This window comes from Salvelinus alpinus, chromosome 4, assembly GCF_045679555.1.
Source record: "Salvelinus alpinus chromosome 4, SLU_Salpinus.1, whole genome shotgun sequence".
Classification (NCBI taxonomy): Eukaryota; Metazoa; Chordata; class Actinopteri; order Salmoniformes; family Salmonidae; genus Salvelinus; species Salvelinus alpinus.
Genome location: NC_092089.1, coordinates 39,515,079 through 39,539,782, shown reverse-complemented (window position 1 = coordinate 39,539,782; position 24,704 = coordinate 39,515,079). Strand labels below are relative to the sequence as shown.

Here is a 24,704-nt window from a genome sequence, read left to right as displayed (position 1 = left end):
TTCCACATGCTTCCCACAATAAGTTGGGTGAATTTTGGCCCATTCCTCCTGACAGAGCTGGTGTAACTAAGTCAGGTTTGTAGGCCTCCTTCCACACACACGCTTTTTCAGTTCTGTCCACAAATTTTCTATAGGATTGAGGTCAGGGCTTTGTGATGGCCACTCCAATACCATGACTTTGTTGTCCTTAAGCCATTTTGCCACAACTTTGGAAGTATGCTTGAGGTCATTGTCCATTTGGAAGACCCATTTGCGACCAAGCTTTAACTTCCTGACTGATGTCTTGAGATGTTACTTCCACATAATTTTCCTACTTCAGGATGCCATCTATTTTGTGAAGTGGTGTTATTCGGCTTGTAAGCCTCCCCCTTTTTCCTCCAAACAGAACGATGGTCATTATTTTTGTTTCATCAGACCAGAGGACATTTCTCAAAAAAGTACAATCTTTGTCCCCATGTGCAGTTGCAAACCGTAGTCTGGCTTTTTATAAATTTTTATTTTATTTTAACCCTCTTTTCTCCCCAATTTCGTAGTATCCAATTGTTAGTAGTTACTATCTTGTCTCATCACTACAACTCCCGTACGGGCTCGGGAGAGACGAGGGTCGAAAGCCATGCGTTCTCCGAAACACAACCCAACCAAGCCACACTGCTTCTTAACACAGCGCGCATCCAACCCGGAAGCCAGCCACACCAATGTGTCGGAGGAAACACCGTGCACCCGCCCCCCTCGGTTAGTGCGCACTGCGCCCGGCCCGCCACAGGAGTCGCTAGTACGCGATGAGACAAGGATATCCCTACCGGCCAAACCCTCTCTAACCCGGACGACGCAAGGCCAATTGTGCGTCGCCCCATGGACCTCCCGGTCGCGGCTGGCTGCGACAGAGCCTGGGCTCGAACCCAGAGTCTCTAGTGGCACAGCTAGCACTGCAATGCAGTGCCCTAGACCACTGTGCCACCCGGGAGGCCGTAGTCTGTCTTTTTTATGGCGGTCTTGGAGCAGTGGCTTCTTCCTTGCTGAGCGGCTTTTCAGGTTATGTCGATATAGGACTCGTTTTACTGTGGATATAGATACTTTTGTACCTGTTTCCTCCAGCATCTTCACAAGGTCCTTTGCTGTTGTTCTGGGATTGATTTGCACTGAAGGTAGGCCTTGAAATACATCCACAGGTACACCTCCAATTGACTAAAATTATGTCAATTAGCCTATCAGAAGCTTCTAAACCCATGACATCATTTTCGGGAATTTTCCAAGCTGTTTAATAAAGGCACAGTCAACTTAGTGTATGTAAACGTCTGACCCACTGTAATTGTGATACAGTGAATGATAAGTGAAATAATCTGTCAACAATTGTTGGAAAAATGACTTGTGTCATGCACAAAGTAGATGTCCTAACCAACTTGCCAAAACTATAGTTTGCTAACAAGACATTTGTGGAGTGGTTGAAAAACGAGTTTTAATGACTCCAACCTGAGTGTACTTCCGACTTCAACTGAAACTTCCGCATTTGTAGCAGATTGAGGGAAGATAATCTTCTGAGTTTCTCAGTTTCAGGTTCAGTGCCGTATACACTGCAGGAGACAACTAGTTAACTGTAGCTGGATGGAAGGCGCTGAAACTTTCCCTTGCCAGGTCAACTGACATGTTCCAGACATGTCCATCAGTCAGGTCAAAGGTCAGGACAAACAACAGGACAGAACAGTCAGCATAGCTGAGACAGACAAGTGGAACACACACACACACACTACCTCCACCATCTCCCAGACCACCCAGCCACAACTAATGAGTGAGCATTTAACAGCGGTGTCATCTTCGTCACCATGTGTTGTTTACAATGGCCTTGTCTTCTCTATAGGGACAGAGATTGAATAGAGTTTATGGATAGTATGTCTGTCTGGTCACTGAGCTATGAGGGGATTACAGCTGACCCGTCCCTCACTGACAGACAGCAGGCAGGTCACTGGTGAAACAGGTCACAGTCTGCCCAAGTTCAGGGAGAGAAAGAGAGAGAGATGGAGGGAGGAAGAAAGAGACAGAGGGAAGGGAGATCCCTAGTCAGTTGTAAAACTGAATGCATTCAACCGAAATGTGTCTTCCACATTTAACCCAACCCCTCTAAATCAGAGAGGTGCAGGGGACTGCCTTAGTCAACATCCACATTATCAGCGCCCTGCCTTGCTCAAGGGCAAAAATACACATTTTTCCACCTTGCCGGCTCAGAGATTCAAACCAGCGACCTTTCGGTCCAATGCTCTGAACCGCTAGGCTACCTCTCACCCATAGAGAGAGAGAGAGAGCACAACCCCAGCTCATCAGATCATGGCCATGCTCAGTATCCATAAAATGGAAGAAAATGGTCCGAAACAGAGTAAAAAATGGGGGTACTATATGAGCTTTTTGTTTTCAGTTGCTCTGCATTTTGATGTATCTTAATGAACATGACCCAGGGTCACGACCAGCCAGGGGACAGGGGTTAGTCACCCCACAGATCAGAACCAGAACCACATGGATCAGCCTCTTCTCCCACTCAAACCGGGTGGAATATGGTTAGTAAGCTCTGACCCGAGAGACCAAGTTCACTCTCCACTGGGGCTTGACAGATGCACGTTCACATTGGGTGGTCAGGCCGTTGCCGCCACCGCGGCTGTTTCTGGAATGACATCATTTATTTACCCAGCGGCAGGCGGCAGCCCCCTTCACTGTTTCAGATCAGATTGAGTCGTGTGCAGTGGCTTACGCCTCAAACCAAACTCATATTACTATGTGTGTGTGTGTGTCTGTGCGTGCGTGCGTGCGTGCGTGTGTGTGTGCGTGTGCGTGCGTGCGGCTTACTTCTCATACTAAACTCATATTGCTTCATCTCCCTGGATGTAGAGATAATTACCTGGTTTAGGAATAATTCAACCCATATCCTCTGGTTTAACCAGCATCCTCTCCTCTGGCCGCCTGAACAAACACTAACACACACGTTCAGACCGACAAAGACACACACTGACACACACACACACTGACACACACACACACACACACACGTACAGTCAATTACAGCCACACATATTGACCAGACAAAGTCACTCACATGTGGTTTTCAGTTTCAATTCCCTGTCTGTGCAGACAGTATGGGTGTGCTTGTGTCATCAACACTTGCTATTTACTCAACAACATGAACTGTTACATTATACATAGGATATGCTGTCCTTGCTAATGCACCTCTGCGTGTGCGTGTGTTGACGTGAGAGAATAATTCATTCCCTAGGTGACAGAGGCGACAGCATCGTCCATCACACTAATGCAAGGAGAAAGGCTCATTGTATTCTGTAAACACACACGGACAAACACGGACACACACACACACATACCTCTGCTCTGACAGCCTTTCCTACAAATAGACCTGTCCATATTCCTACTGTTCTTCCGGGGGATGTAATCTTGAACAGAGTGACACTCAGTTAACCAGCTACATTGGGCCTGGGCTCGTACCACGCATATCTAATTCAGACGGACAGAGGGGACGGAGACTCAGCCTGCTGTAACTAGCAGTCAGCCAGTCAGCCAATCATCCCATAAGGAGCCATGCTCACGTCTCAGGACCAGGTAAAGAGCAACACTTGAGCATGAACACACAGATGGTCTCTGCTCAGGATAGTCAGGGCTTTGGAAGATTACAAAAGAACACCAACATTAAAATAAAGCAGCGACTTTGAATAAATAACAGCCTTTAGTTGATTTGATTCCGAAGAAAAAGAGAGTTGAAGAAAAAAAGAGAGCAGGAATGAAAGGAGGATTCAAATGGAAATGTGACTGTCAGATAGGGTTGCACATTTTGGGGAATATTCAGAAATGGAAACTTTCCGTGGGAATTAACGGGAATATATGGGAATTAACAGGAATATATGGGAATGAATGGAAATATATGCAAATGAATATTAATACCATTTAAATGTAGATGTTTTTTGCATTGGATATATTTACCATATCATATGGAAACAGAAACAAACATTTTACCTTATTATAAGTAGACATAATTGCAAATGATTAAATCCTTCCAATAGAAATAAAAAAAAAACTATTTAGTTACAAATGTAACTTTAATTAAATGTGTTGAATCTTCACATGGGATGATTTCACTGAACAACAAAAGAAAGGAAATATTGAATGATCCCCAATGATCCATCGCATCTCCCAAAAACTAAAGGTTTGGTTGTCTTCCTCTCAGGCTTCTACGTCTTCTCCCTGGACCTCCTCAATGTCCACCTCTTGAACATCAGACTCTGAGGCCTCATCTTCACTGTCACTTTCCAACCTTGTTGAGGATGCGTTGTTGTCCTGCTCAAAAAGCCAAAAATTTGCCCGGATGGCCACCAATTTTTCAACCCTTTTATTGGTCAGTCTGTTGTGTGTGTTCCCAAACAAGGACCAGTTGCGCTCTGAGGTGGCTGATGTTAGTGGGATTTGGAGGACGATGGAGGCAACAGGGGAAAGAGCCTCAGATCCACAAAGTCCTTTCCACCAGGTGGTTGATGAGATATGTTGGCACGACTGCCATATTGCATCTCCATCCCAAAGCCCTTGCTTGGAAGTGTACTTCACCAGACTGCCAAGAACCTTTCCCTCATCCAGGCCAAAGTGGCGAGACACGGTAGTGATGACACCATAGACCTTGTTGATCTCTGCACCAGACAGGATGCTCTTGCCAGCATACTTGGGGTCCAACATGTACGCTGCGGCGTGTATGGGCTTCAGGCAGAAGTCTTCACGCTTTTTGATGTATTTCAGAACTGCAGTTTCCTCTGCTTGGAGGAACAGTGAAGTGGGCAGGGCAGTATGGATTTCTTCTCTTACATCTGCAGGCAGAGTCTGAACATCAGACAGGATGGCATTGTCTCCCTCAATCCATGCAATGGCTACTGCTATAGGTTTCAGGAGTTTCAGGCTGCTTACCACTCTCTCCCAAAATACATCCTCCAGGAGGATCCTCTTGATGGGTCTGTCCATATCGGCAGACTGTGATATGGACATTTCTTGGAAAGACTCCTTTCCCTCCAGGAGACTGTCAAACATGATGACAACACCACCCCAACGGGTGATGCTGGGCAGCTTCAATGTGGTGCTCTTATTCATCTCACTTTGCTTGGTGAGGTAGATTGCTGTTAATACTTGATGACCACTCACATACATAACAATTTCCTTGGCTCTCTTGTAGAGTGTATCCATTGTTTTCAGTGCCATGATGTCTTTGAGGAGGAGATTCAATGCATGAGCATCACAGCCAATGGGTGTGATGTGAGGGTAGGACTCCTCCACTTTAGACCAAGCAGCATTGTCTGTCACCAGTGCAAATACCTTCTGTGGTCCAAGGTCATTGATGACTGCCTTCAGCTCATCTGCAATGTAGGGACCGGTGTGTCTGTTGTTCCTTGTGTCTGTGCTCTTGTAGAATACTGGTTGAGGGGTGGAGACGATGTAGTTAATTATTCCTTTCCCACAAACATTCGACCACCCATCAGAGATGATTGCAATACAGTCAGCTTTCTCTATGATTTGCTTGACCTTCACATGAACTCTGTTGAACTCTACATCCAGCAAATGAGTAGCTAAAGCATGTCTGGTTGGAGGGGTGTATGCTGGGCGAAGAAAATTCAGAAATCTCTTCCAATACACATTGCCTGTGAGCATCAGACATGAACCAGTTGCATACACAGCTCGAGCAAGACATTCATCAGCATTTCTCTGACCACCTTCCTCCATTGAGTAAAAAAACTTCTGATTCCAGGAGGACCATGAGCTGTTACTATCGAAATAGAAGTTGAGGGACTTTTGTCAGAGGTTTCTTGTTGTGAGTGCTGAGGGAACTTTATGCACTTGGCCAGATGATTCTGCATCTTTGTTGCATTCTTTGGCACAGTATTTGCAAATGTACACAGCTTTACATTAGCTGTGAAATGAGTGAAATGTCTCCACACATCAGATAGTGCCCGTGGCATTTTCCTGTAAAGATTAGAAAAAATGAGTAAAAAATAAATACTATTCCATGTACAGATAAATAGTTAAAGCAGTTAGATTAAACAACTCCTTTGTAAGACAAATGTTTTAAAATGAAACATATGGAAACAGGTGAATTAACACTCCTCAGTTAACAGGCTCAAGCAAGCTAAAACTCACATGGTAGCAAAAACTAACTAGCAGAAATGATTAACAAGTTAGAAATTATTTAGACACACTTTGCTGTAGGCTACTATTTACTAGTTAACAAAAAATCATGTATGTCATATAAAATATATTCACACCACCCAGTATGGTAATCAAAACTTACCAGAAAGCATGTAGTCCTTGGCTCAGACAGTGTAGTAGTGTGGGCTCAACAGCATCTCATTATGTGCAAGATCATGAGAATCAGCTGTACATGTGATGGAAGAATGCAATGTGCATGCAGAGGGTTGCAATTCCATTGAATTGGGGATAGTTTAACAAAAATATGCCACAAGTCCTAGAACTGCCTTATGTGTATCCCACAAAAAAAGTTCACTGTTATAAGCTAACTTTTTTGATGAATTTAAGCAAAATTCCCCAAATTCCCGGGCTTAACTTCCCATGGAAAATTTCCAGAAAAATTCAGGAAATTTACTGGAAAGTTTTCGACTCTTTGGAACCCTAGTGTCAGCCTAACTCTGACAGATGGAGCTGTTTACTACGCTAACTGACCGTCTAGATGCCAGGCCAAGCAGACTGGTGGACATTTTTCCAGGTGTATTTCTCATTCTGTCTTTTATTCCTTTAGCTGACAGCAGAGTACACAGACACACAGCAGGACGAGACGTGATTGGGGTGGGAGAAAATATAAACAGCTAAATTTGACGTGTTCAATTCCTCACATGTATGCTAATCATATTCATAACGCCACAAAAGGCCAGTTAATGTTTGAACGTCCAAACACTAATTATTGCCATCTGGATTATGAGAAACACATGCTGAATCAATAAAAAAGTGAAAAACAAATTGTGTGAATGTGTAGGCATTGGCATTGAGATGATCAGAGGTGTTATTACCTCAGAGAAATAATGATGTCAAGGTAAGACTGTAAGCCTAGTATAAGCACATCTATGGCCTACTCGTGTGTACGGCTTACAGGGGCTGTGAGCTATGCTATTACCTACACAGGTGTGATCCTCTTAAAACAGGGGATTCATAAGGTCTTCATAATGTGGAGAGAATAAGGAGAGGATAATCAGAACACAATATAGACCTGTCAGACTTTATCCCACCACCCCCTCCTTTCCCATCCTCTCCCCTCCTCCCCGCTCCTCTCTCCTCCTCATATCCGGACCACCTAGGCACCCCAGGGGTATTTGCTGAAGAAAACCCTTATCTCCACTGGATAACATTTTAATTTTACCCCAGACAGTCAGATCCCCATTTCTCCCCCAACCCCCCCTTCCACCCCTCCTTTCCCCTTACTCCTCCTCCCCCAAACCGCCTTCCACCCCTCGCTTCCCCTTACCACTCCTCTCCCCAAACACCCTTCCACCCCTTGCTCCTCCCCTCCTATCCTTCTCCGATCCACATTCTACCTGCTAAAGGGCACACATGACTCCTCCCCCACCCTAACTCTAAACCTATCCCCTAAAGGTGTCTGCATGCTTCCCATCCAAAACAGTTCTAACAGTTTGTGCACATTATGACGTTTTGAGACGTTTTTGTTCGTTTTGATCTTCGGCAAGATTCTTTGGGCTGTTTCATGCACACAACTATTATTTTCGAGGTGAGCCAAAGTTGGTAGCCAAAGTCTACGCCCTTTAGTCGGTGACTGGTCAACAGTAGGGATTCTTCATGAAGTGTTTGTTGTCATTCAATGAGAGACTAATCGTTTTTCATGCACATTTTTTCCACTTGAGAAATGCTGAACCAAACATCTTAGCTAGATGTAACATTGCGCGACTAAAATCTCCTTAGCAAAAACTTCCAAAATAATGAGGCCATGTAGCCTATAGTACATAACATTTTGTGTGTATTTACAAGTGAAGTAAACTCTCTTATTAAAAGTGTTAAATACCTCAAATGTATGCTAATCATATTCATAACACCACAAAAGGCCAGTTAATGTTTGAACGTCCAAACACTAATTATTGCCATCTGGATTATGAGAAACACATGCTGAATCAATAAAAAAGTGAAAAACAAATTGTGTGAATGTGTAGGCATTGGCATTGAGATGATCAGATGTGTTATTACCTCAGAGAAATAATGATGATTATACAGTCAAGGTAAGACTGTAAGCCTAGTATAAGCACATCTCTGGCCTGCTCATGTGTACGGCTTACAGGGGCTGTGAGCTATGCTATTACCTACACAGGTGTGATCCTCTTAAAACAGGGGATTCATAAGGTCTTCATAATGTGGAGAGAATAAGGAGAGGATAATCAGAACACAATATAGACCTGTCAGACTTTATCCTACCACCCCCTCCTTTCCCATCCTCTCCTCTCCTCCATGCCTCTGCCTCCTGTCCTCTCCCCTTTCCTCTCCTCTCCAAATCTCCTCTTCTTCCCTCTCCTCCTCATATCTGGACCACCTAGGTACCCCAGGGGTGTTTGCTGAAGAAAACCCTTATCTCCACTGGATAACATTTAAATTTGACCCCAGACAGTCAGACAGCCCCCTCCCCCTTCCTCCCCCCCTTCCACCCTTCCTGTCCCCTTACCTCTCCTCCCCCCAAATCACCTTCCACCACTTGCTCCTGTGAGGACAGATGCTGGGAGACGAGAAGCAAGTAGATGGAGTGAATATTTAATAAATAACAGACATTAAACAAAACACAGACAGCGTCTGGACAGGGGAAACATAACGACATTAATGCTGACACTTGGATCAAACTGAGGAACAGACAGATAAAGATGAGGCAATCAATAAAGTGATGGAGTCTAGGTGAGTCCAATGAAGCGCTGATGCGCGTAACGATGGTGACAGGTGTGCGTAATGATGGGCAGCCTGGCACCAACGAGCGCCAGAGAGGAGGAGCGGGAACAGGCGTGATAGTACCCCCCCTCTAAGGGCGCCACCCGGCGTCCCACCTGGGCGAGCCTGACGGGCAGGCCGAGACATGGGAGCCTGACGAGCCGGCTGAGGCATGACGTGGGATGGGAGCCTGCCGAGCCAACCGAGGCAAGAAAACCTCTCGAGCTAGCTAAGGCATGGAAGCCTGATGAGCCAGCTGAGGCATCCCCGGTTCCTAAGGCAGCTGCACCCGGACCCGACGTCAACAACCAAAACAAAAAACTCCCTGATGCTTGCAATATTGGTGTCAGCATTCTGTGAGGACAGACACTGGAAGACGAGAAGCAAGTACAGGGAGTTAATATTTAATAACACAACACGGACAGCGTCTGGACAGGGGAAACATAACGACATTAATGCTGACACTGTAATCAAACTGAGGAACAGACAGATATAGAGGAGTCAATCAATAAAGCGATGGAGTCCAGGTGAGTCCAATGAAGCGCTGATGTGCGTAACGATGGTGACAGGTGTGCGTAATGATGGGCAGCAGGCGTGACAGCTCCTCCCCTCCTATCCTTCTCCGATCCACATTCTACCTGCTAAAGGGCACATGACTCCTCCCCCACCCTAACTCTAAACCTATCCCCTAAAGGTGTCTGCATGCTTCCCATCCAAAACAGTTCAAACAGTTTGTGCACATTATGACATTTTGCGACGTTTTTGTTCGTTTTGATCTTCGGCAAGATTTTTTGGGCTGTTTCGTGCACACAACTATTATTCTCGAGGTGAGCCGAAGTTGGTAGCCGAAGTCTACGCCCTTTCGTCGGTGACTGGTCAACAGTAGGGATTCTTCATGAAGTGTTCGTTGTCATTCAACGAGAGGCTAATCATTTTCATGTACATTTTTTCCACTTGAGAAATGCTGGACCAAACATCTTAGTTAGATGTAACATTGCACGACTAAAATCTCCTTAGCAAAAACTTCACAATTAATGACAGATTTCTTGAGTTATCTTAGATTCATAATTTTTTTGTTGTTGATCAAATGTTTTTATTAATTTTAATAAGGTATACATGGGACAGAAAAACAAGTGACAAGACCGAACAAGACAAACAGTTCCCATCCCACCCCCGTCCCACAGGACTTCCTCAATCCAAAATTAGATTAGTGGTTCACAATAGCAGTGTTTTTACAGTCATACCTTGATGAAAGAGCAAATATGTTTCCCCATGCATGCGTCCTACAGATATTTCCATGTTTATAATGTCCATGAATGACAGCAGCCACTGCTGTCTGCTTAAAGGATGAGGAGCCTGCCAACATGAGGCTAGAATATTCTTGGCTGCTGTTAATCCAGCCAGCCGAATACATCCCTGTTTGACAGATAGGTCTGAAGTAGTGTCATCGTTTAAAATTTAAAAAAATTGTGAACACGATACATTTCTACCCATTATGTCAGAAAGACAACCCCAGAAGCGTAAAACCAGGCATTCCCAAACCACATGAAAAAAATTGAGGGCACGGTGAGCAATTTGAGGTTTGTCTAGTTTTCATCTAAGATTCACTCTGACTATTTTAAGGAAGTGTATACTGGCTTCGGTGTCTCAAGATGGGCTAACAGTACTATTGCCACTCTTTTCTAATTTTTCAAGCAAAGGTCTTTTAAGAGAGTATGTGAGCACACTCGTTCAGTTCGCTTAGCCGAGTTTGGCTAGGCTCCAGTCGAGCCGAAGCATGCGGAAGGCTTAAGCCTAGAATAGCCCTTTTCCTTGTGGGGACCGGTGAAATGTCCCCACTTGTCTGAATTGTCCTGGTTTTACTATTTTTTTCAAACACACACACCCACACACACTTATCCCCGACAGCCCTTGGCAAAAATAACCAAACTGCTTTGTCTCTTTGTCTTCACACCTGTAACGGCAGATTTCCTCCTCTTCGTCTGAAGAGGAGGTGTAGGGATCGGACCAAGACGCAGAGTGGAAAGTGTCCATGATTTATTAACAATAAACTGAACACTACACGAAACAAAATAACAAAAGCGAATCAAACCGAAAGACAGTCCCGTGTGGCACGAACACTGACACGAAATACAAACACCCACAACCACACACGTGAACCCCGGCTGCCTAAGTATGATTCTCAATCAGGGACAACGATTGACAGCTGCCTCTGATTGAGAATCATACCAGGCCGAACGCACAAAACCCCAACATAGAAAACAACACATAGACAACCCACCCAACTCACGCCCTGACCATACTAAATAAATACAAAACAAGAGAAAACAGGTCAGGAACGTGACAACACCTGACCCCTGACTCTGCTACTGCTTTCTGAAGACTGATCCCGGACAGGGCTGGACTGTGCTTTTCAACTTATCCCGGTCCCACCTGCCTATTGGACAGATGCCCTGAGGAGACGCAGCTGAGCAGGGTCAAAAGTGGTGATGGACAGTCAAATGTCCCAATCAGAGGTCACTGGGTTGGCATGTAACTGGAGAGCTCCAGAGGTGCAAACAGGGTAGCCTATAAACAACGGGGACCCATCCGCTGCCTCTGCTCTCTGCAGGGTCAGGGAGTCAGGAAGAGTTGGAGGCAGGTGACTACTTGTTTCAATAGTTAGAGGGCTGTTAGTTCGTGGTCAGGAGAGGGACTGTAAGGTTTTTCTAAAGGTATGCAAACATTTACTACAGTGTGCATTAATGAACATGGTCACGTCCAGCCAGGGGTCAGAAGATAAAGGTCACCCCATGGATCAGAACCACAGGGAACAGCCTCTACTCACACAGGGTAGAATGTGTTTAGTATGTGTTCAGTAAGTTCCGACAGGAGAGACTGCATTCACTCTCCACACGTTCACATTGGGTGGTCACACGTTCACGCGCATGCGTCTGTGTGTGCGCGTGTGTGCGTGCGTGCGTCTGTGTGTGCGTGCGTGCGTGCGTGTGTGCGTGTGTGTGGCTTACTTCTCATACTAAACTCATATTGCTTCATCTCCCTGGATGTAGAGATAATTACCTGGTTTAGGAATAATTCAACCCATATCCTTTGGTTTAACCAGCATCCTCTCCTCTGGCCGCCTGAACAAACACTAACACACACGTTCAGACCGACAAACACACACATGTTTAGACAGACAAAGCACATACCTTACACATATGTTCAGTCCAACATAGCCACACACACGTACAGTCAATTACAGCCACACATATTGACCAGACAAAGTCACTCACATGTGGTTTTCAGTTTCAATTCTCTGTCTGTGCAGACAGTATGGGTGTGCTTGTGTCATCAACACTTGCTATTTACTCAACAACATGAACTGTTACATTATCCATAGGATATGCTGTCCTTGCTGTGTGTGTGTGTGTGTGCGTGCGTGTGTGCATGCGTGCGTGCGTGCGTGTGTGCGTGCGTGCGTTGACGTGTCATTCCCTAGGTGACAGAGGTGACAGCTTCGTCCATCACACTAATGTAAGGCAAAGGCTCATTGTATTCAGTAAACACACATACCTCTGCTCTGACGGCCTATTTCCTACAAATAGACCTGTCCATATTCCTACTGTTCTTCCGGGGGATGTAATCTTGAACAGAGTGACACTCAGTTAACCAGCTACATTGGGCCTGGGCTCGTACCACGCATATCTAATTCAGACGGACAGAGGGGACGGAGACCCTGCTGTAACTAGCAGCCAGCCAGTCAACCAGTCAGTCAGCCAGCCAGTCAGTCAGTCAGTCAGCCCAGCCCACTCACGTCTCAGGACCAGGAAAAGAGCAACACATGGCATAAACACCCACAGGCTCTCTGCTCAGGATAGCCAGGGCTTTGGAAGATTACAACAGAACACTGACATTCATATAAAGCAGCGGCTTTGAATAAATAACAGCCTTTAGTTGATTTGCTCTCAGCTCACACACACTTGCCCATGGAGCTCTGTGGGGACGGGATACAGCATGGCAACGATGGGGATAAAGCAAGGTAACAATGGGGATAGCTTTAATTCGGTCACGGATCATTAGAATAGCACTGCTGGAGATTGGCTTCTCTTCGTTCAGGGAAGCAGCAGAGATACCTTTGGTTTTTAGCTGCAAACAAACAAATAGGCTTCACAACACATAGTAAATAGCCCATACACCAACTGTACTTGGCTGGCTCAGATATTGTCTTGTCACATTGGTTTTTACATCATGGTTCCAGTGAGTATCATAGATGGATGAGCCGGCTAGTGAAGTATAGGCCTTCAGCTTGGCTACATAGTGTGAAAAGTCGGACAATTACACAGTAACGGAATTGCGCTAAGACTCCGATTTTTCTATTAAAATGTATGTAAAAACAAAAACCATTGATTTCAAAGTTTAACAAACCATACAACTCTATGCACAAGGACTACATTTAACAATTTACAATGAACATTTTACAAAAACACATTTACTGGAAGAACTGTGCAGATGCAAAGTTTGGTAACAGAATTTGGGTAAAATCATTTTTTGGTGTCCACGCTTTACAAAAAGTCTTAAATATCTGCTCCAAATGAAGATGCAACGATATCTGCAGAAAGAATGGGGTGTCAGCTATGACATGACACATAGACTTTGAAATAATCTATTTCGGTTATTGAACTATAGTAAGTGAAGTGGATTTACACCCGGTAACGGAATTTCCTCATGGGTCCCAGATCTGTATTACACAGAAAATAATAATTATGGATAAGAAATGTAATTATCATCATGGTGATGTATCCTAAATAGGTACACTAAGGTATAAACATGCAATATCCTACTTTGCATATTTGGGTATTGTTCTACACACATATTCTACACAAGACCAAATTTGGTTGGTCCGGACAGAACCAAATCTGAACCAATCATAGACGTCTATGTTGCACAAGTTTGGACATCAAAGTACAGCACAGTAGAGCTCAGTTGAGTTCAGTACAGCACAGCATATAACAGCAAAGTTGAGTAGAGTCGAGTTCAGTACAGTACAGTAAAGGTTAGTTCAGTACAGTAAAGTTGAGTAGAGTCGAGTTCAGTACAGTACAGTAAAGGTTAGTTCAGTACAGTAAAGTTGAGTAGAGTCGAGTTCAGTACAGTACAATACAGTCAAGTACAGTAAAGTTTAGTTCAGTACAGTACAATACAGTACATTATAGTTTACTCAACTCTAGTGCATTCTACTGTATACAGTAATGAACTATACTCTACTTTTCTTTACTGTACTGTGCTGTACTGTCCAAACTTGTGAACCCAGCTGTTGTTTGTGACTACTATTATTTCCCATTGTAGCCAATTAAAGTGCAGAAATTCAGTTAAAGATTTCCTTTACCAATTTTGAGTTTCACCACTTATAAATTCATAAACAAAATTGATATCAGTAAAAAACCCGATAACTAACTTTAACTATCCTCCGTCCTCATAAGGGAGATAAATTAGAAAATATCTTAAAGATATATGGGTTTTTGGAATTACAAGGCACAAGGCAATGTTTCTTAACCTTACAGTAGGCAGACAAATGTCTCCAAAACTAAATATAAGTGTTGATATTAGTTCAACATTAGTGTGTTTTGATGTATTTCTTATACCTTTTAAGACTTTTTTCTGGGAGACGTTTTCTAAGAACTATTTTCCATCTGTTTGACAAGAAATCAAAGCCTTTGCTTATTCCAAATGGTTGAAAAATGCTATGCTTTAATTAGGAAAAATATATAGACTCTTAGCTTTAATTCCACACCTAATTTGACATGCTCTTATGAACTTCACATGCTGGTGCTCATGGGTCCTTTTACAGGGAAATGACCAGGGTGTTAGTGTGGGTCTAACTTTTTTCAAAATGCCAACTGACTTTTGGCAGACTGAGTACCTATCAGACAGGGATGCTAGGTGACCTTTCTCTCCCCTTCACAAACACACTGGCCTATTAGAGGGGCGTGACTCAGCATAATCTCTCCACCGACAGACAGACAGAAGGTGCCGACACGCACACACGTACCAACCACAGGAGGATGGTGGCACCTTAATTGGGGAGGACGGAGCGGAATTAGTGGAATGGTATAAAAACATCAAATATATGGTTCAAGACATCATTTTAAACCGTCCTCCCCTCAGCAACCTCCTGTGGTACCAACGCACACACGCACGCACACGCACACACACACACATGTGTCTCTTTGAGTTGAAGAAAAAAAGAGAGCAGGAATGAAAGAGGGATTCAAATGGAAATGTGAGTGTCAGGCTAACTCTGACAGGTGGAGCTGTTTGCTACGCTAACTGACCGTCTAGCTGCCAGGCCAAGCAGACTGGTGGACATTTTTCTAGATGTATTTCTCTATCTGTCTTTTCTTCCTCTAGCTGATAGCAGAGTACACAGACACACAACAGGACAAGACGTGATTGGGGTGGGAGAAAATATAAACGGCTCAATTTGACGGGTCAGTACTTCTTAGCCAATGCAATATAGTGAGAGTTGTCTCAGTGTGGTGCCATTTTGGTTCAATACGTTGGGTGAGTGAGTCCATGTCCATCCTGGTCCATGAGGCTGGCGTGTCTCTACTATGGTTAAATGATATCTCATGATATTTTCAAATCGATTAGCTAACGTTTAATTGATTACGTGATTGAATTAAACCATGCAACAATTAAACCATTAATAACCTGGAGCACAACGGAAGCATTAGTTTATATAGAGCAGTTATCTCCCGAATCCACTCTTAAAGATCTGAAGATCTTTTATATCAATAGCAGTCAATCAGTCATGAATTATTCTTTACCTAATATCAGTCTCATCTGAACGTTGTAAAAGTCTTGGTTATCTGCACGAACCCAGCCTTTACTTATGAATCATCCATACACAAATTGGCTCAATGACATATTTACTAACTAATTAAACAATTACAGAATATACAATACATAATAACATTATACAGTACATATGGTAAAAGGGGTTGGTTTACCATTTCCAACCAAAGTCTATTCATTCGGGCGTGGCTACTGACTTAGTTCAACTTTACATGGAGGCCAATTCTCTCATTTTAAAGGTTAACATCACATGCAAATAGTTTCATCTTTACTCATTCATTTTATACAAGAATTAGATGCAAGCCTCATAACTGAGGAACCTGTATAAACAGAGTTAGGGTAATGTGGCTGTATTGTCTTTCATGAGGACACGAACATGAAACAAAATGGACCCGGTCGTAACTGGCTTCTCCACCGACCGTTTACACATTCTCTAAAATAGGAATATTGTTCAATTCTCAAATTCTGGGACATAGAATCTGGCATAAAACTTCCCCCCCCACCCCCCCCCCCCCTCTCCTCCTAACAGGGTTGTTCACATCTCTGCTAGCCAATTCACTGAAAGGGCTAGCGTCATGACAAGGCCATGTAACCTGTACATAATATTGTGTGTGTATTCACAAGTGAAGCAAATGCTTGTATTAAACGTGTTCAATTCCTCAAATGTATGCTAATCATATTCATAACACCACAAAAGGCCAGTTAATGTTTGAACGTCCAAACACTAATTATTGCCATCTGGATTATGAGAAACACATGCTGAATCAATAAAAAAGTGAAAAACAAATTGTGTGAATGTGTAGGCATTGGCATTGAGATGATCAGAGGTGTTATTACCTCAGAGAAATAATGATGATTATACAGTCAAGGTAAGACTGTAAGCCTAGTATAAGCACATCTCTGGCCTACTCGTGTGTACGGCTTACAGGGGCTGTGAGCTATGCTATTACCTACACAGGTGTGATCCTCTTAAAACAGGGGATTCATAAGGTCTTCATAATGTGGAGAGAATAAGGAGAGGATAATCAGAACACAATATAGACCTGTCAGACTTTATCCCACCACCCCCTCCTTTCCCATCCTCTCCTCTCCTCTACTCTCCTCTCCTCTCACCCATGTCCTCCTCTCTTCTGCCTCCTCTACCCCCTACCCTTCTCCCCCTTCCTCTCCTCTCCTCTCCCCTCTCCTCCTCTCCTCCTCTCCTCCTCATATCTGGACCACCTAGGCACCCCAGGGGTGTTCGCTGAAGAAAACCTTTATCTCCACTGGATAACATTTACATTTTACCCCAGACAGTCAGACAGCCCCCCCAATCCCCGTCCACCCCTCCCTTCCCCTCCCCCCAAACATATACCCCTCCCTTCCCCTTCCCTATCCTCCACCCTAACCCCCTTCCATCGCTTGCTCTGCCCCTACTATCCTTCTCTGCTCCACCTGCAACCTGCTAAAGGGCACACAGACCCCCTCCAAGGACCTGCTGCCAGGCCAACAGGGTTGCAGGTGCGCCTCCATCGATACCCAAGCTGGCGACAGGCCATCCCACTACTGGGTCTCTCCCCTCTTTTCACTCTTTCCTCTCTACCCCTCTCTCTTTGTGTCTGTGTATTCAAGGGGTGTACTGGATGGATGCAGGGGGCAGAGAGGGCTGGGGTTTTGGGGGGAATCTTACAGATGTGAGGAGAGCAGACAGCCCCAATTTTCTCTTTGGCAAAACAGACAATCAATAAAATGCTTTTATACAGTATCTCTCTCTCCCATGCTATCTGTCCTCCTAGGATGCTTTGTGTAAGATTCCCTGCCTGGGGCATACTCCCTACACACACAGATTCACACAGACATACAAACACACAGACGCACACGCAACCACACACTTGTCCTCGACAGCCCTCGGCAAAACAAACCGAACCTCTTTGTCTCTTTGTCTTCACACCTGACTTCTGACTCTACCAACCTCCGTCTCGCTCTCTCTCTCTATCTTTCTCCCTCTCTTTCTCTCTCCCATCATCTCATCTCAGTAATTGTCTGCATTAACTCGTTTCAGAGGATGAATGAATATGAATTCATCACATTAACACTCCACTTCAATTCTGCCGATGGGGGGAATTATGGAGGACAGATGAGCTGATTAAGGGATTCATGAGACCTCACACAGCTATAAAATATTGATGCAGTCAGGCTCTGAGTCCTGTTCAGAAATATATCTATCAATCTATCTACCATCCTTATTAATCCCTAATCACTGGTTCCTTAAATAAGCAGCTAGCGGAAGAATTGAATAGCTATCTGACCCCGAGTTAAAGAGGCCCACAGACCTCATACTGATTAAATCAAGACCCAAAGGTTACTGCTCAAGTACACAATTACTCAAGTACACAGTAAACGCAGTCACTTGGTCAGTCAACAATGATTCAGATCGCATCGCATCATTCAGATAGGTACTGCATGTGTTAACCTTTCTAGGACACACGTTCCGCTAGCGGAACCCCCCCACAACATTCCGCTGAAAAGGCAGCGCGGGAAATTCAAAAATATTTTGGGGAATTATGTAACTTTCACACATTAACAAGTCCATTACAGCAAATGAAAGATAAACCTCTTGTTAACCTCTAACGAGCCTCTACCCCGGGTCCGGGATCACCCCCCATCCCCCCACACACTGATTAGCATAGCTAGCATAGCTTCACAAGTAGATAGTAGCATCTAAATATCATTAAATCACAAGTCCAAGACACCAGATGAAAGATACAGATCTTGTGAATAAAGCCACCATTTCAGATTTTTAAAATGTTTTACAGGGAAGACAAAATATGTAAATCTATTAGCTAAACACGTTAGCAAAATACACCACTATTCTAACTCCATCAGTTTCTTACTCCTTCAGGTGCTATCACCAATTCGGCTCAACTAAGATATTGATATCCACTAACCAAGAAAAAACCTCTTCAGATGACAGTCTGATAACATATTCATGGTATAGGATAGTTTTTGTTAGAAAAAAGTGCATATTTCAGGTAGAAATCACAGTTTACAATTGCACCGACCATCACAAATCGACTAGAATTACTAGATAGAGCAACGTGTATGACCAATTTACTCATCATAAAACATTTCATAAAAATAGACAAAGCATAGCAATGGAAAGACCCAGTTCTTGTGATTTCAGACCATATTTCAGATTTTCTAAGCGTTTTTCAGCGAAAACACAATAAATCGATAAGTTAGCATACCACATGTGCAAACGTTACCAGAGCATCGATTCCAGCCAAAGAGCGCTATAACGTAATCACCGCCAAAATATATTAATTTTTTCACTAACCTTCTCAGAATTCTTCCGATGACACTCCTGTAACATCATTTTACAATATACATATACAGTTTGTTCGAAAAGGTGCATATTTAGCCATACAAAACCGTGGTTACACAATAAAAATACTAGGAAATCAAGCCTCAATATGTCTGACGTCATCTATCAGAGTGATCTAGTTTAATTGAAAGCTAATCATATACTTGACTAAAAAATACAGGGTTGACAGCAATCGAAAGACAAATTAGTTCTTAATGCAACCGCTGATTTACATTTTTAAAATTATCCTTACTTTTCAATACAGGGTTCGCCAAGTGAAGCTATACCAAACAAAATGGCGAAATATGCGTTTAAAATATTTCGACAGAAACACGATTTATCATATTAAATATTGCTTACTTTGAGCTGTTCTTCCATCAGATTCTTGGGCAATGTATCCTTTCTATGTTATAAACGTCTTTTGGTCGATAGATGTCCTCTGTCCTTCGAAATGTCCACCACCAACGACCGACACCCCAAAACGTGTCCAAAGTTTCAGAGTGCACAACAAATAAATTCCTCAAAATCGCACTAAACGGATATAAATTGCTATAAAACGGTTCAAATTAACTACATTATGATGTTTTTAACAACTATAACGACTGAAAACATGACCGGAGAAATATTGCTGGTTAGACAACGATTTGGAACGAGGCAAGTCCGATGGCCTTCACGCTTCAGGCGCACGACGAGAAAGGGCGGTCCCTATACATTTTGTGGTTTTATAATGGCTGGGATTGTGCAATAGACTTCATTCAAAACGTGATGACGTACAGACACCCAGAGGAAGACGTAGGCAGTGTCGGTTTCTTCATAGCATTCACTGTCGCCTTAAAAACAGACCCCAGATCAGGGGTAAAAATTTCTGAAATCTGAACCCTGTCATGAAAAGTGCTGTAGAAATTGTTCTGTACCACTCAGAGACAAAATTCCAACTTCTATAGAAACTAGAAGGTGTTTTCTATCCAATAATAACAATAATATGCATATTGTACGATCAAGAATTTAGCACGAGGCAGTTTAATTTGGAGACCCAAATATGCTAATGCGGAACAGCACCCCCTATAGTTGCAAGAAGTTAATCTACCCATCGTGTCCGATTTAAAAAATGCTTTACAGCGAAAACACAACATATGATTACGTTAGATCAACGCCAAGTCCAAAAAACACACAGCCATTTTCCCAGCAAAAGATAGAGTCCTAAAAAGCAGAAATAGAGATAAAATGAATCACTAACCTTTGATGATCTTCATCAGATGACACTCATAGGACATCATGTTACACAATACATGTATGTTTTGTTCGATAATGTGCATATTTATATCCAAAAATCTTAGTTTACATTGGCGCCATGTTCAGAAATGCCTCCAAAATATCCGGAGAAATTGCAGAGAGCCACATCTAATAACAGAAATACTCATCATACACTTTGATGAAAGATACATGTTTTACATAGAATTAAAGATACACTTGTTCTTAATGCAACTGCTGTGTCAGATTTCAAAAAAACTTTACGGAAAAAGCACACAATGCAATAATCTGAGACGGCGCTCAGATATAAAAAACATTTCTCCGCCATACGAAATTACATCATAAATATTCCCTTACCTTTGATGATCTTCATCAGAATGCACTCCCAGGAATCCTAGTTCCACAATAAATTGTTGTTTTGTTCGATAATGTCAATTATTTATGTCCAAGTAGCTACTTTTGCTAGCGCGTTTAGTACACATATCCAAACGCTCGTGCAAGTCCCGCATAACGTCGGACGAAAACTTCTAAATGTTATATTACAGGTCGAATAAACTGGTCAAACTAAGTAGAAAATCAATCTTCAGGATGTTGTTATCATATATATCCAATAACGTTCCAACCGGAGCATTCCTTCGTGTCTGTAGAAGTAATGGAACGAAAGGCAATATCATGTGGAATGCGTGTGACCAGGAACTGGCAATCTGCCAGACCACTGACTCATTCCCCTCGCATCCGGCCCCACAACACAGTATAAGCTTCATTCAACGTTCTACAAACTGTTGACATCTAGTGGAAGGCTTAGGAAGTGCAAACAGATCCATATCTTACTGGGATTTGATCAGGCGATGAGTTGAATATCGACCAGCCTCAGAATTTCCACTTCCTGTTTGGAAGTTTGCCTGCCATATGAGTTCTGTTATACTCACAGACATAATTCAAACAGTTTTAGAAACTTCAGAGTGTTTTCTATCCAATAGTAATAATAATATGCATATATTAGCATCTGGGACAGAGTAGGAGGCAGTTCAATTTGGGCACGCTATTCATCCAAATTGAAAATGCTGCCCCCTATCCCTAAAAAGCAGTGTTGATGTCTCTGAGGGGTCTTTAGCCTGGTTTGCTAACTACCTCTCTTAAAGAGTGTAATGTATAAAGTCAGAACATCTGCTGTCTCAGCCACTGCCTGTCACCAAGGGAGTACCCCAAGGGTCGATCCTAGGCCCCACACTCTTCTCAATTTACATCAACAACATAGCTCAGACAGTAGGAAGCTCTCTCATCCATTTATATGCAGATGATACAGTCTTATACTCAGAAGGTCCTTCCCTGGATTTTGTGTTAAAAGTTCTACAACAAAGCTTTCTTAGTGTCCAACAAGCTTTCTCTGCTCTTAACCTTGTTCTGAACACCTGCAAAACAAAGGTCTTGTGGTTTGGTAAGAAGAATGCCCCTCTCCCCACCAATGTGATTACTACCTCTGAGGGTTTAGAGCTTGAGGTAGTCACCTCATAGCAAGTACTTGGGAGTATTGCTTGATGGTACACTGTCCTTCTCTCAGCACATATCCAAGCTGCAGGCTATGGTTAAATCTAGACATGGTTTCCTCTATCGTAATCACTCCTCTTTCACCCCAGCTGCCAAACCAACCCTGTTTCAGATGACCATCCTACCCATGCTAGATTATAGAGACATAATTTATAGATCGGCAGGTAAGAGTGCTCTCGAGCGGCTAGATGTTCTTTACCATTCGGCCATTAGATTTGCCACCAATGCTCCTTATAGGACACATCACTGCACTCTATACTCCTCTGTAAACTGGTCATCTCTGTATACCCGTCGCAAGACCCACTGGTTGATGCTTATTTATAAAACCCTCTTCGGCCTCACTCCCCCCTATCTGAGATATCTACTGCAGCCCTCATCCTCCACATACAACACCCGTTCTGCCAGTCACATTCTGTTAAAGGTCCACAAAGCACACACATCCCTGGGTCGCTCCTCTTTTCAGTTCGCTCAAACTGGACAGTTTTATCTCAATCTCTTCATTCAAAGACTCAATCATGGACACTCTTACTGACAGTTGTGGCTGCTTTGCGTGATGTATTGTTGTCTCTACCTTCTTGCCCTTTGTGCTGTTGTCTGTCCCCAACAATGTTTGTACCATGTTTTGTGCTGCCACCATGTTGTGCTGCTGCCATGTTGTGTTGCTACCGTGTTGTTGTCATGTGTTGCTGCCATGATGTGTTGTTGTCTTTGGTCTCTCTATGTTGTGTTTTGGTGTCTCTCTTGTCGTGATGTGTGTTTTAGACTATATATTTTTTTTCAATCCCAGCCCCCGTCCCTGCAGGAGGATTTTTGCCTTTTGGTAGGTCGTCATTGTAAATACGAATTTGTTCTTAACTGACTTGCCTAGTTAAATAAAGGTTAAATAAATAATTCTAATTAATTAACTAAAAAGTGCTCAAAGTGGGACTGTTTCCTATTGGTTCACATCTGAGAGGAGATGGAGATGATGTGTATCAGAGACAGCATAGACATATGGTGCACAAACACACAGCTGACTCACCAGGAATATCCTCTCCAGCTGATCCTGGATATCCTTCATCCCAGGGAAAGCTGCCACTCCTTGGATCATCTCGATGAAGATGCAGCCCACACCCCTGGGGAGACACAGACAGCATCCCCATTAGAGACACACAGACAGCATCCACATTAGAGACAGACAGTATCCCCATTAGAGACAGACAGTATCCCCATTAGAGACACACAGACAGTATCCCCATTAGAGACAGACAGTATCCCCATTAGAGACAGACAGACAGCATCCCCATTAGAGACACACAGACAGTATCCCCATTAGAGACACACAGACAGCATCCCCATTAGAGACACACAGACAGCATCCACATTAGAGACAGACAGTATCCCCATTAGAGACAGACAGTATCCCCATTAGAGACAGACAGACAGCATCCCCATTAGAGACACACAGACAGCATCCCCTTTAGAGACACACATACAGCATCCCTATTAGAGACACACAGGCAGCATCCCCATTAGATACACACAGCCAGCATCCCCATTAGAGACATACAGACAGCATCCCCATTAGAGACACACAGACAGCATCCACATTAGAGACACCCAGACAGCATCCCCATTAGAGACACACAGACAGCATCCCCATTAGAGACACACATACAGCATCCCCATTAGAGACTCACAGACAACATCCCCATTAGAGACACACAGACAGCATCCCCATTAGAGACACACAGACAGCATCCCCATTAGAGACTCACAGACAGCATCCCCATTAGAGACTCACAGACAGCATCAACAGAGTTGGAGAGCTCCAGAGCCATCAGCAGTAAACATTTGAACCCCTCTCTGAAGAATACTAGCCTCCACAACTACAATTCATCATTATTTCATCTATAGTGTACTCAAATGGCTTTGTAAAAGTGCACAGTATATTTTGAAAGGCAAATGGTTCACTCTTGGGGAATATCTTAATTTCCATCTAAATCTATGGTTGATGTCTTGATTTCCTAGAGGATTTAGCTCCAGTAAAGTGTTTGTTCAGAAAACTAACTCTTCTCTCTCCACTGGCCATCCCATTATCCAACGATCTGAGGTGGTGATGGTTGGATAATGGGATGCCCAGTGGAGAGAGAAGGAGAGAGGGATGGAGAAAGAGAGAGGTGGCCAGTTCTGGAGAGTGGTGTGTGTGTGTGTGTTTAAACAGGTGTCAGAGCCCATTTGTCAGAGAGCTATTGTTTCCTGACAGATTCACTTTCTGGCCCAGTGCACACCGCTCCCTCTCTCTTTCCCTCCATCTCTACATGACCCGGCTGAGCGGTCCTGAGGTTGAGCGGTCCTGAGCAGCCAAACAGCTAATGCAGAAAAAGAAAGTGGGGTAAACAGAAAGAAAGAAAAAAGAAAGAAAGAAAGAAAGAGAAAGGAAGAAAGAAAGGAAAACCACCATCATCACTTTCTTTGACTTAAACGCTCATTTTTGAAAACGTATAGACCAGGAAGAGCCCTATACATTTCGAGAAGTCCAATGGATTGAAGTAGGTGCTGGATTGAACACTACATTTTCATCAGCAAACTGTTCAGATTTTTCTTAGATCTTTATATAGAGACTGGTGTTTAATCAGACACAGAGGTTTGGCTTGGCAGGGAGAGGGATCAAACCTGCTACTAACAGTGTGAAAACAACAGGGTTTCAACCACATCCTCCACTCTCCTTGTCACACCTCTCTCTGTATGTCTGGCTGGGCTGTCTGTCTGTGTCCACAGTGGTCTGTCAGCT

The 24,704-nt window shown here is 43.5% G+C and overlaps 1 protein-coding gene across 2 annotated transcripts in view; it reads right to left on the bottom strand.

The window, feature by feature from the left end:
• The window catches only part of LOC139573497 (cyclin-dependent kinase 14), a 230,937-nt gene that overhangs the window by 104,103 nt on the left and 102,130 nt on the right, over positions 1-24,704 (bottom strand). For both annotated transcript variants that reach the window (XM_071397003.1, XM_071397005.1), the window contains one exon: positions 22,953-23,046. In XM_071397003.1, coding sequence (XP_071253104.1) covers positions 22,953-23,046 — 94 coding nt within the window. The remainder of the gene's footprint in view (positions 1-22,952; positions 23,047-24,704) is intronic.